Genomic DNA, 16,095 nt, shown 5'->3' with positions numbered 1-16,095 from the left:
GCCCTATTCAAATTCGTCACCCGCCAGCTTTTACTGCGGTACGAAAATAGGTATGGGTTGATCACAATGTTAAAATTACAGCTCTAAAACTATTATTTTTTACATTTTTGGCAAAATTATTACCCCTGATTTAAAACAATCAATTTCATTCATTCATTCATTCATTCATATTTTCTTCTTTTTATTATTACTGGTACACTGCAAAAAAAAAAGAAGTAATATTACTTGTAAAAACCTAGTAAAAAAAAAAAATCACTCAGACATCCCAAGTAAATTTTACAAGAAGAATTTTTCCAGTTTATAAAAAAAAAAGTAACTCAAGCATTGAGGAACAAACTCATGACCTTCAGCTTGGGAGACTCTACCACGTGAGCCATGCTACTCTTACTGTTTGCCACTGTACTGCATTGCTGGCGTGTCCAAAATAAGACAAAAAAAAAGTCTCTTGGAGGGACAAGGATTCCGCCTAACACCATCAATATACAACACACAGCAGGAGCGGCATGGCTCAGTGGCTGTCTCCCAACCTGAAGATATATATATATATATATATATATATATATATATATATATATATATATATATATATATATATATATATATATATATATATATATAGTTTCCAGCTAATGCGACATGTTGAATCGGCGTCAGGGGGCATGACAACGCGGATAAACAGTACTCAACTCAACTTTATGGTTTTTCAGGACAGCACATGTGAATATTAAAGTCCCCATAAAAAGAATATGATCATATTTCAGCAAGAAGATTTGCAAAGTCGGTTAAAAAGTCCTTATTGTATTTTGGAGGTCGGTAAACACAGCACAGCACAGCACAGTGACAGTTTGGCAGACTTCAAGGAAGGTGGCTTCAAAGTTGAGATCGATGTGGTAAATAGACATCGTTTACATTAAAATTAGTAGATATATATATTTTTTCAAATAGTCGCCGTTCCTCCACCTTGGCCCGACGTCCGCGGAGCGTCTAAGTAAGCACAGCCAGGCGGTAGTAATTCAATCATAGCGGTGGACTCATTAGCAACAGTCCAGGTCTCCGTCAGGCAGAGGAAATCCAAGTTGTTGGAAAAAAAACCTCCCTCAAAATAAACGTTTTATTTGCCAATGACACTCTTGTGGGAGCAGCAGGGGTGCATGGCCCTTCCGTCCAGCGGTCTCGAGGAAGCTCCTTCAGAAGCTTGAGGTCGGCACCGCGTCCAAAACGCTTTTCGGGTGAACTGACGATCTGTAGCAGCCAGTAGTCGACAGGGTCCAGGATACGCCACAGCGGAGTACATCCACGCGTTCGGGAACGAGACGGGGACGAAGCTTGTTCCAGCGCACGTTTTCGCTTCAGCGTTTACTCCAGCGCCACTGTCAACACCGGTATGAATTGTTTACGTTTTTATATCCCGCCCCCTTAAAGTTGTTGCTGGTTGCCTTTAGAAATAACAACTACCGCTGCCGATGTTACGGAGGGGAATTACTTCTCGCGCATGCGCTGAAGGTACGTAATAGTCGGTGTCGGTGCGGTGTGTATTTACGTCATTTTATGACGCGACGTGGCGACGTCTGGGCCGATGCCACAGGAGGTAGGCATCTGTCACATTTGGCCGACGTCGGATTGGTGTATCTACGCCTTTAGATAAGAAGTGCTCATTACAGGTGACAACCAGTATAAACGGTTATTGAAACCTTGACTTTTTACAACTATGGTGAACCGTCAAAACCGGTTATCAGCCCATGCTTAGTACCAAACAACTCAAATTTTGGTCTTTGTAAATAGTATTAAAAATACACTACATGAATGAAAAAGCCTGTGTGATTACCGTAAAGGTATCAGATTTATACATATTTAATGAAACAGAAAGAATAAATAATAGTGCTCTTTATTACTCTTATTTTTTTTTGCTCGGTTTGAACTTTAGGATGCACAGTAACTAACCCTCTGTACACTGAATGAATAATTGTATCCGAATTGTAGTAGAGTTCATGGTTGTCATGCCTAGAAAGAGTAAGCGTTATTTTATATTTTATTCCACCGACACATTGTCACAGCTTCAGTTGTTCCTGTAAGTTTGGCTTCAAAAAATCTATTTATAGCTGCTGGAAGAGCATGCATATTATGTGCTTGCCTACACATGCATACAATTGTGCACCCACTTCATCTCTGCGGAGTGCGTACTAAATGGTGCATTATTCAGAGTTTAATATGAGACATTACATGGAGGTAATTTAGAGCCATCAATCATGGGAGACGTTTGCATGCGCCATTCGTCAGGAGATCATTTTAGAAAAGCAAAAGAGTCGTTGGCACCAGGAGTGATTGGCTGGCAAAATTGGGCGTGAAAATGAAAATGATGGTGGCTTCATTTTGAACCTGGCCCCCCCACTGACAACATTAGTGCTATTAAACACATGTTAGAAATGATATTCGTGTGCGCTCCTGAGGATGTTGAAATCTGCACCAAACGCAGGTAATATGCTAAATACCCTGAAAAGTCATCAATGGAGTGCGTCATAATTTAATTTAGGGTGTGGAGAGGAGATGTGAAAGCGTTCCTGTTTGAGAAACATCCTTTGAATTAAGATGATTGACTTTTGAAAATATGTTTAGACTGCAATGTTTCTGGAAATCTCTCCATTAGAAGAAATTATTAGCAGACTCTAGGCTTGTTTTATTTAATATGCATTACTTTTTTTCCTGTGAAAAGTAATAGCGGGAATTAATCCAATCAAAGCATGTGAAAGGAATTAGTAAATGATTGTTGTTTCTCACTAAAAGGACCTTTTATTTTCTGTCAATATTTAAAGACTGCATTGCTTATCCCTATAGAGGCAAGTCACATGGGGGTTTAGTGACTTTGGACCAAAGGTGGCAAATCCAGGTCCAGAAATTAAAAAACAGGTTCTAGCTAGCTATCTCCCTAGCTATCTCCCATGGTGCTAGTTTACCTGGTAGCTACCGCTATATTTTATAGAGTAGACTTATATAGTAGATATTTTGTAGACTACGGACAAAAGGCCTTTAGCTGCTTGCCAGTCAAGCACAAGGCTCTAGCCAAATATGTCCAACAATATTTAATCTTGCATTGGTTAAATAAAAAAAGTTTAATTCTGCTCCATCTTACCACAAATTCTTTCTGGAAATTGCTTAAGTATTTTATTATTATTCTGTTTTTGCATAATGAGGCTAACAATTGCTGATAAAAAAAAGACGAGCCTGAGCCATAAAAAGTCACAGCATTACTGTGACCCCCCCCCCCCCCCAAACCAATCGCTTGCTCAGATTAACAGGAAGCGGCAAAGAGTGCAATTAAATGTGCCCCAATCTCCGTCTAAACTCGGGTCCCTGATGCATTATATTCCACACAAAGTGGCACATCTATTCATGCGAAGGTGGTGACAAAAACGGCTGATTGAAGCAGTCTGGGATAGCGCAGCATTGTGACACTTGATGGGAAATGTGTCATAGCGGCATTATCGCTGCGAAAACCAGCATTGCAATTTTCTCAACACACTAGTGGTCAGTGCATCCACCACAACGCTTTTCTATAGGTGATCACTATTCATTAATGATTTGCATTGTCAGGTTTGTAAACAGTGTTGCATGCAGTTGAAATGGAAGATTGTGCTCTGTTTGCACTGTATGTAATTGCATCTGCTGTTGGTGTGTCACAATGATAAAACTGAGCAATAATAAAGGATATCTGATGAGCCGCACGTTTCAAAACGCTGTTACTCAATGTCAGTAAAACTCCCACTCCTTTGTGAAGGTGTTTAATAAACAGCCCGGACGCTCCGAGACGCTCGGGTGTTGTCTTTGCTGTGGTCTTGCTTGCTCGGGATCCAAAAGTGTGGTGACTCATTTCCTTTTATAAAGTGAAGATGCCAGGCTCAGAAGTGCTGTTTGTCAGCCAGAGTGAAAATATCCATCTGCGGGCTGCCTCGCCAGCATCTTTTATTTACAGACACCACCCTGCCGTCGCCTGCTGTCTCTGTCCGCTGGCGAGCGAACTAAGTGATAGATGGACTCAATGTTTGATTTACAAACCTTCTGACTTGTTTACGTTCTTTTTTTCATGCTAATGGATTACTTGCCCTCAATTGAGATGGTATCACCCAGTGCGACTGTTGTCAGTCTGCCTACTCAAGCGTTACTCAGGCTCATTTAATTCTTCTATTTAAGTAATTGCTCAATAAGAGTTATGTAGATTGTGTGGAATGCTTTGTTGATTAATCTTGTCTTTGCTGCACTCAGCTGTTCATTCAGTCTCATTTCTTTGGTTTAATTGAAAGAAAATAAACATGCCAGCTATGGGAAATTGAGGTCCAGCCCCATTTACATCACTGTTCAAACATTCGGAGAGAGATTGTCCCATCCCGTTAAAAAAATTAAAAATAAGTCATTGTTAATGTTAGGGATATTCAATACCACTTTTTTTTCAGGGCGATACGAGTACAAATACTAAATCTTTGAGCATAGCATTGCACATTACATTTAAATAAAATTAATTGCAATTTTCTATTCTTGTCATTTCTAATTTCTGATAATAGTTTCTGTAAAATGGCCACACAAGAGGAAAATACAGACAAATAAGGCCAGGTATCGGCCTGAGATTGATACCTGGTATTGGTACTCTCCCATCCCTAGTTAATTTAGCCATAGTCAACCATAGAACTTTACTCAAAGATACCAAAACTGCATCCTAGGTCAGTCCATCTAAAACTTTTTACATTAAGTACTACCTTAAAGAAATGGCCACAAGTTGGGCGGCCGATACTGATAGGCCACCATCGTGAGTACCGATATCTGGTACTCGCCCATCCCTAGTTGATATAATTTGAGGCACATGTATAGTACTGTAATTGAAGGTTAAATACAACTGAACTGTATTTAAAAAAGTGTACTGTACTACTGGATTAAAAAAAAAAGTTGCAAGATGCTATATTCATAGCTAAAAGATTAATTTTGTCTTAAAAAAAAGAAAACTTTGTAAGATATCTTTAATTGGCACAGTATTTATTTTGTACTGCATTATTTATTTTCTTATTATCAGTGATTGCTTTGCATTCAGGTAGTGGGACTTGTACAACATTTTGCAAAACACTCTCCTAGATAATTTAACCTTTTGCTACCCAATTGTTTGCAAAACATCTAATTAGTTTGAGACATGTTTGGCTACATTTAAAAATATTGTTCGCCCACACCAAAGGGATACTTGACTCATTTAGCCATTTTCAGTTATTTTGTCGATAAATAATTTGATAACTTCATTATTTTTCATGTACAATTAATACCTTTAAAAACACATTTTGTCACTCGCTGTCGATTGAAAATGACATCACAGGTGCTCAGGGCTCAGGTAACGACCAATCATGGCTCAGTTGGCTAACGTCACATAACCAAACCCAGAAAACAGGTGAGCCATGATTGGTCGTTACCTTAGCTCTGAGCACCTGTGTGTCATTTTCAGTTGACAGCAAGTGGCAAAATGTGTTTTTAAAGGGTTAAATTGTACATGAAAAATAATGACGTTATCAAATTAATTATAGGCAAAATATTAAGGTTTTATTGCTGAAAATTAAGTATCCCTTCAAAGAAGATATTTGCCTTCAATACAGTAAGTACACTTAGAATACTGTAGTTTACTGTAAGTCGGTTATCATTATTGCAGACTGAGCATTAGGTGCTTAGGCCCCAGCTTTGACCTAACAAAAGTTGGCACAAATTTGGATGTCAACATTGACATTGTAATTGGGCTGATGAGTCTCCCAGGAAAGAGACTCCACTTACTTGGCTCATTATTTACTCTGCTCTATTGGCAATGTCCACTCCCTGTGGTCTCTTTGCTGTAAAACTTGCTGTCCTACTTCCTGTCTTTTCACTAAACTTTTAAAGAAGATTAAATATGAATGCGAGTTGTTTTCACTTTCTAACCCGCCATCCGTTTGCTTCTATTAAAGTTTGACTAAAGCCTAGATTTATAATGACATAAAGGATTTGTACACCTTATAGACTTTGCGTGTTTAATCAATGATGAGGCTGCAGCCTGGAAAATATCAATTCATGACTCATCAGTGTGTCAAAATCGGCTTGTGTGACGTGGATGATGTGCCAAATAACCAAGCAAATGTCAAACTTGTATTAATTCTGCATTTGAAGCCTGGTGTAAGCTGTCTCAATGGATGAGACATAAGGGGGACGGTGCAGAAAATATGATTCTGGTAACATTTTATTTCACACTTGTGAGATGTCAGTGTCTCTGGCACGTCAAATATTTCTGCCTGCGCAGGCCTACATGTTAGACAGCTCAATTTGGAGGGGTCAAATCATGCATATTTTATCGTGAGTGCATGTAGGCTTGCTAGTATGGAGGACCAAAACTAAATAAATTAATGAATAAAAGTGAAAAATAAAAATGGATATAGAAAATATAATTCAAAAATTAAATACAAAAAATAAATATAAATGGAAATTTAAAAAACACACACACACACACACATATATATATATATATATATATATATATATATATATATACATACATACATACAGTATATCCTTAAATAAATAGATAAAAGTAAAACAAAATAAAAAAAATAAAAAACGAGATTCAAAAAATAAATATACAAATACATGTCAAAATAGAAAAATAAATATATGAACAGAGTTAAATATCAATCAATAAATAAAAACGGTCTGCTCTCACATTTATTTATTTCATGCTGCAGACACTCTGTCAGGTCGAAATGTTATTTAAATGAGGGGGTGGTCTTAAGCGTGACTTGGGTTGGGCTCCGCCGTTGCAAACTGCCTTTCAATGGTCAAGTGAGCGGGTCGGCGAACAAGGAAGTCTCGCCGGCTTGCATGGAGAGCTCCAGAAACCACAACTTGTTGTCGAGCAACTCAAGTCGCAAGTTGTGGTGACAGTGGATAGTGGACAGTGGAAGATAGTTGTCCGTTGCTGGAGCTCAACCCAACACGCTTTAGGACCGCCCCCTCATTTGAATGACATTTCGACCTGACAGAGCATCTGCAGCATTAAATAAATAAATGTGAGAGCAGAGAGTTTTATTTATTGATTAATATTTAATTCTATTTATATATTTATTTTTGTTTTTATTTTGACATGTATTTTTATACTTGTTTTTTATTTTTTGAATCTCATTTTTTATTTTTGTATTTATTTTTTACTTTAATTAATTTATTTATTTAGGGATATATATTTTTTGTTGTTTTTATTTCCACTTATATTTATTTTTGTATTTAGTTTTTGAATTACATTTTTTATATCAGTTTTTATTTATATATTTATTTTGTCATTTATTTATTTTATCATTTATTTATTTGTAATTTTGGCAGTTTTGGTCCTCCATTTGCTAGCTGCATAATCTTAAAGATCATTTTCAATGATCAATTCTTTAGTTTTATGTTTGGAATATTTTAATGTTTTTTAAGTGTTTATTTTTTTTAATGTTGTTGTTTAAAAAAAAAAAAATCTTTTAAAAATATTTATAGAGGGCGGGGGGTTTGTCAGGTCTCTCCATTTCATAAAATGGTAATAATTTCCTCATCTTATTTCAACAAATAACTATCCTTGAAAGTTATTTGTTGTTAATTCAGCCTGTGAATATTTTTTGATCATTTCAGCGATGCCCGTGCCAGAGCAGCCCGCCGAGCAGGAGAAGGGGGCCATGGTTCCCCCGGTGATGTCAGCCTCCAATGGAGACAGGTCAGAGACGGAGACAACCTCCTCTATCCTGGCCTCAGTCAAGGAGCAGGTAGTAACATTTCCTGTTACACATGACATTGGGCCTTGGGGGGCATTTACACTGAAGAGTGGAGAAAAATCTTGCCAATTCTTTGTCACAATAACAACGCTTTAGGGACTAAAAACAGTTCTCAAATTGAAAATATCATTTATAACTGTGAACACGGTTGTTTATTACAAACGCTTAATCAGAAAATCTGTATTTTTCAATCCCAAATCAAAGAAAATCCCTTTCAAAGAAAAGAAAAGTAAAAATGCTAGTCTGTGTTTAGTGAATATAGTGGGCCGTGACTATAAAAGAGAAGCTGAAAGAATCATTCTCTGAACAATCACTTTGTATGCTGCTTTTGCTGCATGGTTGTTGCTCAGTCTTGCACGAATATTAAATCATCTTTAAGCTTATCCAACTGTCCTAGATATTAACTCTAACATAAGTGTGTGACTTTTTGGTAAATGCTGTTCATTGTGGCCTTGGCTCTTTTTCTTCATAGTTTTCAAACAGCTTTCCAGGCAGCTCTAATGGTTTCCATCATGATTATTTAAGGGTCTGCTGTGCGTGTAAGAACATAAAGATTGAAAGGTGCTGAAGGAATGAGAGAGTGTAATGGATGGAAATGATGGAGTATTACTGGGCTCCAGCTGTTTCCAAGCAGACATAATTGAAATAGTCATTAAAAACTCTACATTTACTTGACGTGGTACTTTTTTCAATAGTTGGAGCATGACAAGTGGGGGTGACTGGGAGGACACTGAAAGGGTTAGAAGGCAAGTACTGCAAAGGTCAACAGCCACAGTATTTTAGGAGTGTATGTGCGCTTGTGTCAGTGCAATTGTTTTTGTTTTTATCTCATGCAAGCAGAAAAAAAAATCCCAGACCCAAAGAAGCAAAAAACAAAATTTGGCATTTGACAATCCAAAGTTGCACTCTGAAAAACAAAAACACTGCATTTGCACTAATTGCAATGGGTGATTCGCCTTGGACTCATTCATCGTGTAACTGAGTGCTGCTTCCGTAAATGGCATACGCAGTACAGCAAACTTTAGAGGCAATAAATATGTTTTTATTTTAATTAAAAAATAATGGAAAAGCCAATTTACTCTGGTGAAAAGGCACTTACTATGAATTGCTTGATGTACATATTAGGGATGACCATTTCGCTAGATTTTCTTGGACACCGGAAGGATGATGAGCAATCAATGAACTGATGGCTTGTCCATCATTTTCTATATTCTCCTCATTGTCGTTGTCGTTGTCGGTGGAGGCAGTCTCGGCACTGGCGGAGCCAGAGGGAAGGTCGGGGTGGCATGTGCCCCTGCTCAAATGAGATCGGAGCTCGCAGGTGCCAAATGATTGACATATCAACGCACCGGCTTGCCAATGCAGCCTGACATTTTTTTTCAATCAGATGCCAACTAATTGTTATGCCCCTCCTGCAAAGTAGGTGGCACTTTGTACCATAATATGCTGCAATCCACCTCAATAGGAGTCTGGAGAAGAAGAATCTCCCGAGTCCCATCAAGATGACATGTTTTTGGCAATGTCATGTAGGTTTCCCCGTGAGATGTGAGTGATTGTTTAAAATATCGTTTAACTTAATTAAAATATGTGAAACAAGAAACAGAAGTACGGAGCGGCCTTTCAAATTAAAAGCATATATTTCATAATAAGATAGTTAAACATCACACACAAAACAGCTTGAAGGATACAGCTTAGCACTTACTCACTTAGTATATATGCCCTAACATTTTTAGTCTAGAAGTGGGGGGTTTAATAGCAGGATTTAATAACATCATTTTATTAAATAATAACATTAGTAACATTATGTGGTTGTAAATAAAGTGCTAGGAGTAAAACAATTTTTTTTTTCATAGGGTGTGTAGAAAATGAAACAAGAAAATATGACTTGTTCCTTAAACTAATTTTTTTTTCAAAAAACAAATGGCAAATTTGATTAATGTTAAATGCTGTTAATTGTTTGAATATTGTACATTTTGTCCATAAACAGCACATTATGGGCAAAAATATCTGTGTCCTATAATCCATCCATGCATTTCCTGAACGGCTTATTCTTCACAAGGGTCGCGGGAGCGCTGGAGCCTACATGTGCTATGATATGTACCTAAATATATTTTAACATTTAGAGACTCAGATTAATTGTTTTATAAAACAAAGTATGGCATAATCTTTGGATACGTATAAGTATGCTTTTCTAGATATGTAAAGAAACTACTTACAATTAGAATATGAACAACATTTGACTTTATATTGCCTTATAAATAAAGATAATTATTCATTTAAGATGAAGATAATTCAGTCTTGTATAGAAGCGTGGAACTGCCAATGTGGAGTAAACATTGTAAGTACATTTGAACGTACTTGCAAATATGTCTAAATGTATTTGTACACTAGATGCTAAAAGCTTAGCACCCCCCCCCCCCCCCCACAAAAAAAAATGCCACGGGGTATTGACTTCCAAATACCCAAGGCATTAGATGAGAAATTGACAAAAATCATGCACTGCAGAGATAACAGGAAATCATAAAAAATATGAATAACCAGTGCTTACTTAATATTCGAACATACTAATATAATGTAAAAAACTTTTTTTTTTCCCAATACACCATCAGTCAATACCCTTTGGTGTTATGAAAAAAAAAAGAAGTACATTTTTTAGCATTTAACCTATTGGCAGTCAAAATTGTTTACTCCACATTGGCAGTTCCTCACTTCCGTAGATTTGTGACTATATCACATTAATTATTAATTAGATCTTGGTAAACACTGCTTTAAAATGTGTCATCTTATTACAGATTACTCTTGTTTTGTTCTGAAAGTGGATATCTGCTCAGGGCAGGGCCACACCTAATTTCCCAAAATCCAAAAGTATTTCCTTATCAGCTCTAACAGAAAGTTAAACTAGCAAAAAAGAAACAAACAAACAAGCAAGCTAAAATACCTATAATACGTAATTGCTTGATTGATTTGTTTTAGTGTGTTCACTGTAATAAAGTTGGAGATTTCAAAGTGCCATCCTTTGATTTTTTTTTTATGCAGCCCTCGAAGAAAAACATTTGGACACCCCTGATCAAGGAATATTTAGCCTCAAAACTGAATCTAATTTAATTAGAATTATTTTTTTTTGCATGACTGTAGAACTTCTTTAAGTATGTGATAGTATCTGTGATAACTTCATGAAATATTTCGTTGGCTGTGGTGTAACTTTATAGGGGTCGACTCTGAGTCAGTTGCCAACAGGAAATTAGTCTGACTTTTAATCGGCACATTTAAAATGTCCACCATTAACATTTCCCCCATACCTATTCATGTGGAACCGTTTTGAGTTTCTGGAGATGCTTTGCAGGACGTTGCATCATCATCATCATCTCTCATCTTGCCTCAGGAGAACTTCACCGGACCTACCAACGTGCTTTACAGTATTGCGGCATTGATTTTTAGTTGGAGGTCTGATAGGAAAGAAAGACGTTTTGTGTTGCTAATATGTCATGCAGGGAATCTATAATTGATTAGCAGTAATTTATTTGATATTATGTTTTATACATAACATAGGTTTTATCCCAGAAAAGTCTTCTGGCTGACAAGACGTGTTTATGATGTGCCGCATCACCTTCAAATTCATTGCTGCATACTAGGAAGTTAATGACATCGTAGGCATAAACATCTTAATAATGATTAATTACATCAGGGTAATGTAGTTCATGGGGATGGGTACATATCATTAAAATCAAAGACACTAAAGGACACAGGAAACACCTTAGCTCTATTATTTACCTCAAAATTAGATGCCCCAAAGGTTGGAAAATATGCTACAGTGCACATCTTGACTACCCAGTTCAATGAGTATTATAATATTAGAGATTATGAACCCCAAACAAGTGTTGAATGATACTTGGACCAACCTTGGAAGAAGGACATGAGGAGAGAAGTGTTAACTTCTACATGAACTTCTGATGCTAACGTTATTCGTGTTGTCACCCGTTATTAAAGCAAGAATATAGACATTTAATTACTGTTCCTTGTTTGATCATTGGGAAATGTAATGAACAATTCATCGTCATTATACAATAATTCGTTATGATGGCCACAGTTTGACCCTGAAATGGCTTATTTCCATTCTCAGTTTGTTTGACTTTACAGATTCCAGCTGTGTATTTGATCCAAATGTATCTTGTCTTTGGTATTCGCCGCAAAATGACTCACGTGATTAAACTACACATGGGTTCATTTCCTTGCTAAGCTTGTTGCATGCGAGCTGAAAGTCTGCATAATCCATAAATCCAGCATCAAAGGTTCTCCACTGATAGAGTTTGTGTATGTGACAGAAGCAAGGTCTTGTTCAGTGCACACAAGCTAATATATTCGATACTACAGACTGCTTCTTGGTCTCCAGACTCTTTTCGTTGTTGCCGTTTGGCCTTTTAAAGGAGAACCTTTCTTTTGAACACGCACCTCTGTTGAATGAACATCACTATGAAAAGAGAATACAGAGATTTTTATATAAATAGTAGGGGTGTCAACAATCGTATGATTTTGAGTTACTTTAAAGTTCCTTTAACGCCACAATTTTTTTTTAACGTAGCAGACATGTCTATGTCAAAATTTAGCAGTGATAAATTTAATAATAATGCAGATATTTGTTGAGACTGGGGTCAAGTTGTATTTTACAATTTTTAAAATTAATTAAATTAAGTTACTTCATGTTATCGGTGGAGGCTGGTGTCTGTGGATCTCACTCTGCTTCGTCTGTCCTTTCTACATTTCCTCAGTTTCTCCTTTGGGCCCTTGAGGTCTCCCTGATTTGTTGGAATTTAGATGTCTCTGGGGTTGGTGAAGGACTCTGGTTAGTGGCCCGGTGGGTGGTGTCTGGTCGGTGCTGGGCTTCGCTTTTCTTTCTTTTCTTTGGTCCCTCTTCGGGTCTCCTGGCGGCTCCACGACTCTGGCTGGATTTTGAAGTGTTCGGTTTAGGTGAACGGTATGGGATTTATTATTATTTTTTTACACGCACGCACGCACGCACACACGCACGCACACACACACATCCACATACCAAAAAAAAAAAAGAAAAAAAAAAGGAGAACAATGATGATGACATGTCAAATGATCAATACTGAGCTCTCCCCAAAAAAAAAAAAATTAATAAAAATAAAGTTAAATATTAGATAGCTCTTAACATGAAAAGAAAAATGCACTGAGCTGTCACCAAAGTCTTACAAATGCAATTATGCCATCTAGTGGCAGAAAAATTACCTCAACAAAAATCAATATCACACTCGTTTTTTTTACAATACAGTACACCTTTTTGATTTTAATTCAATTTTATGAATTATTATGAAATTACTGTATCAATGACTAAAAGATGTAGCCATATTTCTTTTAGTTTAACATTTTTCTTCCTTTTTTGAAGTTAACAAGAGTATAAAAACTTCATATATTTAAATTTAAATATTGTATTGTACATTTTGTTGTAGATTTGGAACAGATATACAATTTTTGATTAATCGTGAGTTAACTATTGAAGTCATGCGATTAATTACAATTAAAAAATTTAATCGCCTGACACCCTTAACAAATAGATAAAATAAAGTAGCCTGCAACCAATATACATTTTAACAAATTAGAATAATTGCAATGTCATTCACATAAAGAAAGAAAAGTACTGGTCCGAGGATGGATACCCCCAAAACAGTATCTGATTAAAAAAGTTGGTTTAGGAATGGGTCCGATCTATTTTTTGAGCAATTTGGTGGAGTGTCTGGAATTGCGGAATTGTGTGTGCTACTACAATTACTACAATTGAGGCCACATTATTCTGCTCAATAAAACAATGCCATCAAGGGGGGAAAAAAAGGGGGAAAAAGGAGTTCAACATCCTTCACTGTTGCTAAAAAGCCATTCCTGTGCCAGGGTGCACTTATCTCCAGTACAGTTCACACTAGATGTATAAATATCTCACTTGTACTGTGTAGTCAAATCTGTCCTGCTTGCAATAAAGGAGGTTTATTTCTTACAGTTTGTTCCCTTAGCCTTTAGGACACAGGATACACTGATAAACGGCGGCCGCAATTTCTACCGCCGGGGAAGTAGCCCAGGTGTCGCCTGAGTGGCTTTTAAACAACACAAAAAGCTGCCAAGGTGACTTGTAATGATTTTTCACGCGAGGTGTGTCACAGCAATATCTTTTCACATCCTCCTGCTCGGTGAAAGAGCAACGCGCTGCTACATAAACGAGCTGGAAATGGAACTTTAAATGTAATTTTCCCCACACAAATTGATGTACTTATACAGTGTGCATTTTTAAAATCACCATTTCCCTCTTCCATCTGCCTTGACCTTTACTTGTACTGGCATTAGTGCAATATGTTGGATGAATCATTGTGGTTAAATCAAAAATACTAAGGGAAATATATATATTTTAAAGCTCAAAAAGCATTTTTTTTAAATATTTATTTTTTATTTTTGTGTACATACCCTAAAGCCTAAACTAATAGCGCTTTGATTACAACATTCAGTCTTTTGGGTAAAAGTGTATCAGCATCAGTTTTCTTTAAAATAAATCCAAATGTTTAAAATTGCGAGTCATCTTTTGTGATCAGCCCTAAAAAATAAGCAAAGTGTTGCTTCTTCTGTTTGAAAAATGTGACCACAACACTTTAGTACAGGGGTGCTCAAGTTCGGTCCTTGAGAGCCCCTATGCAGCCTGTTTTCCATGTTTCCCTCCTGCAGCACAGCTGAATCTAATGATCAGCTAATCAGCAAGCTTTGCAGAAGCCTGATAAGGATCCTGATCATGAATCAGGTGTGTTAGTGGAGAGAAAGATGGAAAACAGGCTGGATAGGGGCTCTCGAGGACCGAACTTGAGCACCCGAGCTTTAGTAATTTAGTTATTTAGTTATAATTTAACATAAACATGCAATTTTATTGGTAGAACATCTATTGAATGTTATCTATCAACAAACCACTGTATGTCCTAACCACTTTGAAATGATGCAGGTGTACTAATTTCTATGCATAGTTCGAATACAGTGGTTACATTCTCCCAATAAAATTGTTGTTTTGTGTTGCCTCCATATTCACCGTCAATGTGGGAATTACTTTAAATGTTTTTTTTAGGGCCAAAAATGCATTTGCTTCAAAGCAAAATGACTCTGAGTTACTAAAGATGTCATCTGCAAACTGTGGCTCAGCCAATGAAAGTAAGCATGTAAGTAAAATTGATTTATATCGCACTTTTCACGGGTACTCATTACAAAGTGCTTGAAAGGACAGGCACACACTGCAATGACATAAAAAATCTGGAGACCACAGTATCAAATACATAAAATGTGAAGGCAGAGACTATCAAATATAAAACAACATTAAAAATGCAAGGCAATCAGCTCGTTAATAACGTACAGAGAAATAATGGCTTGAAAGTAACCAACTAAAATGCCTGAAACTCTCCATGGGGTAGAGGAGTGGGCGTTCAGGGGCAACATAATAATAATAATAATAATAATAATCATCATCATTTTGATAATGATGATGATGATTATCATCTTTTTGATGATGATGATGATGATTATCATCACTTTGATAATGATGATTATCATCATCATTATCAAAATGATAATAATATAATGATGATTAGCATCATTTTTATGATGATGATGATTATCATCTTTTTGATGATGATGATGATGATGATTATCATCATCATCAAAATGATATTAATAATAATGATGATGATGATAATCATCATCATCATCATTATCATCATCAAAATGATATTAATAATAATGATGATGATAATTATCATCATCATCATCATCAAAATGAATAATAATAATAATAATAATATTATAATGATCAATAATAATAATAATATAATGATGATGATGATGATGATAATAATAATAATAATAATAATAATAATAATAATAATAATAATAATAATAACAATACCCTCACACAATTTTTCCACTCAGTTTTTGGGAGCTACTTGGACAAAGATTTGTAATTAAATTTTTGTTCCCTTATGGGAAACGGACTACATAAACATTAGTATTTATCACTACCATATACAAGGACAGGGCAGCCCCCCCCCCCCCCAAAAAAAAAAAAACTGTCGTATTCGAACAGTTTGTAGGTAAGAAAAGTCAAATTGTAATGTGTGGAGTGATAAAAAAAGAGAATGATAGGGAACTTAGGAAGAGGAAGAGGAGATTTTGGTAGATAAATTAAAGTGGGCTGAGAAAGCGAGCAAGAGCGTGAAGAAAGAAAGCCGGTGGAAGCCGTCCAGTCCACAGCTGTCTGAGTCCAATGAAC

At 36.4% G+C, this 16,095-nt stretch overlaps 1 protein-coding gene across 5 annotated transcripts in view; it reads left to right on the top strand.

Moving 5' to 3' along the window:
- Positions 1 to 16,095, top strand: part of ctnnd2a (catenin (cadherin-associated protein), delta 2a) — a 245,897-nt gene that overhangs the window by 26,140 nt on the left and 203,662 nt on the right. For 4 of the 5 annotated variants that reach the window (XM_077554312.1, XM_077554313.1, XM_077554309.1 and 1 more), the window contains exon 2: positions 7,651 to 7,781. The exons of the other annotated variant lie outside the window; for it this stretch is intronic. In XM_077554312.1, the coding sequence (XP_077410438.1) occupies positions 7,653 to 7,781 (129 nt within the window). In that variant the 5' untranslated portion in view covers positions 7,651 to 7,652. The remainder of the gene's footprint in view (positions 1 to 7,650; positions 7,782 to 16,095) is intronic. 5 annotated transcript variants of the gene reach the window in all.

Source organism: Vanacampus margaritifer, chromosome 20 (assembly GCF_051991255.1).
Source record: "Vanacampus margaritifer isolate UIUO_Vmar chromosome 20, RoL_Vmar_1.0, whole genome shotgun sequence".
In the NCBI taxonomy this organism is placed as follows: Eukaryota; Metazoa; Chordata; class Actinopteri; order Syngnathiformes; family Syngnathidae; genus Vanacampus; species Vanacampus margaritifer.
This window is presented reverse-complemented; position numbering and strand designations above follow the sequence as displayed.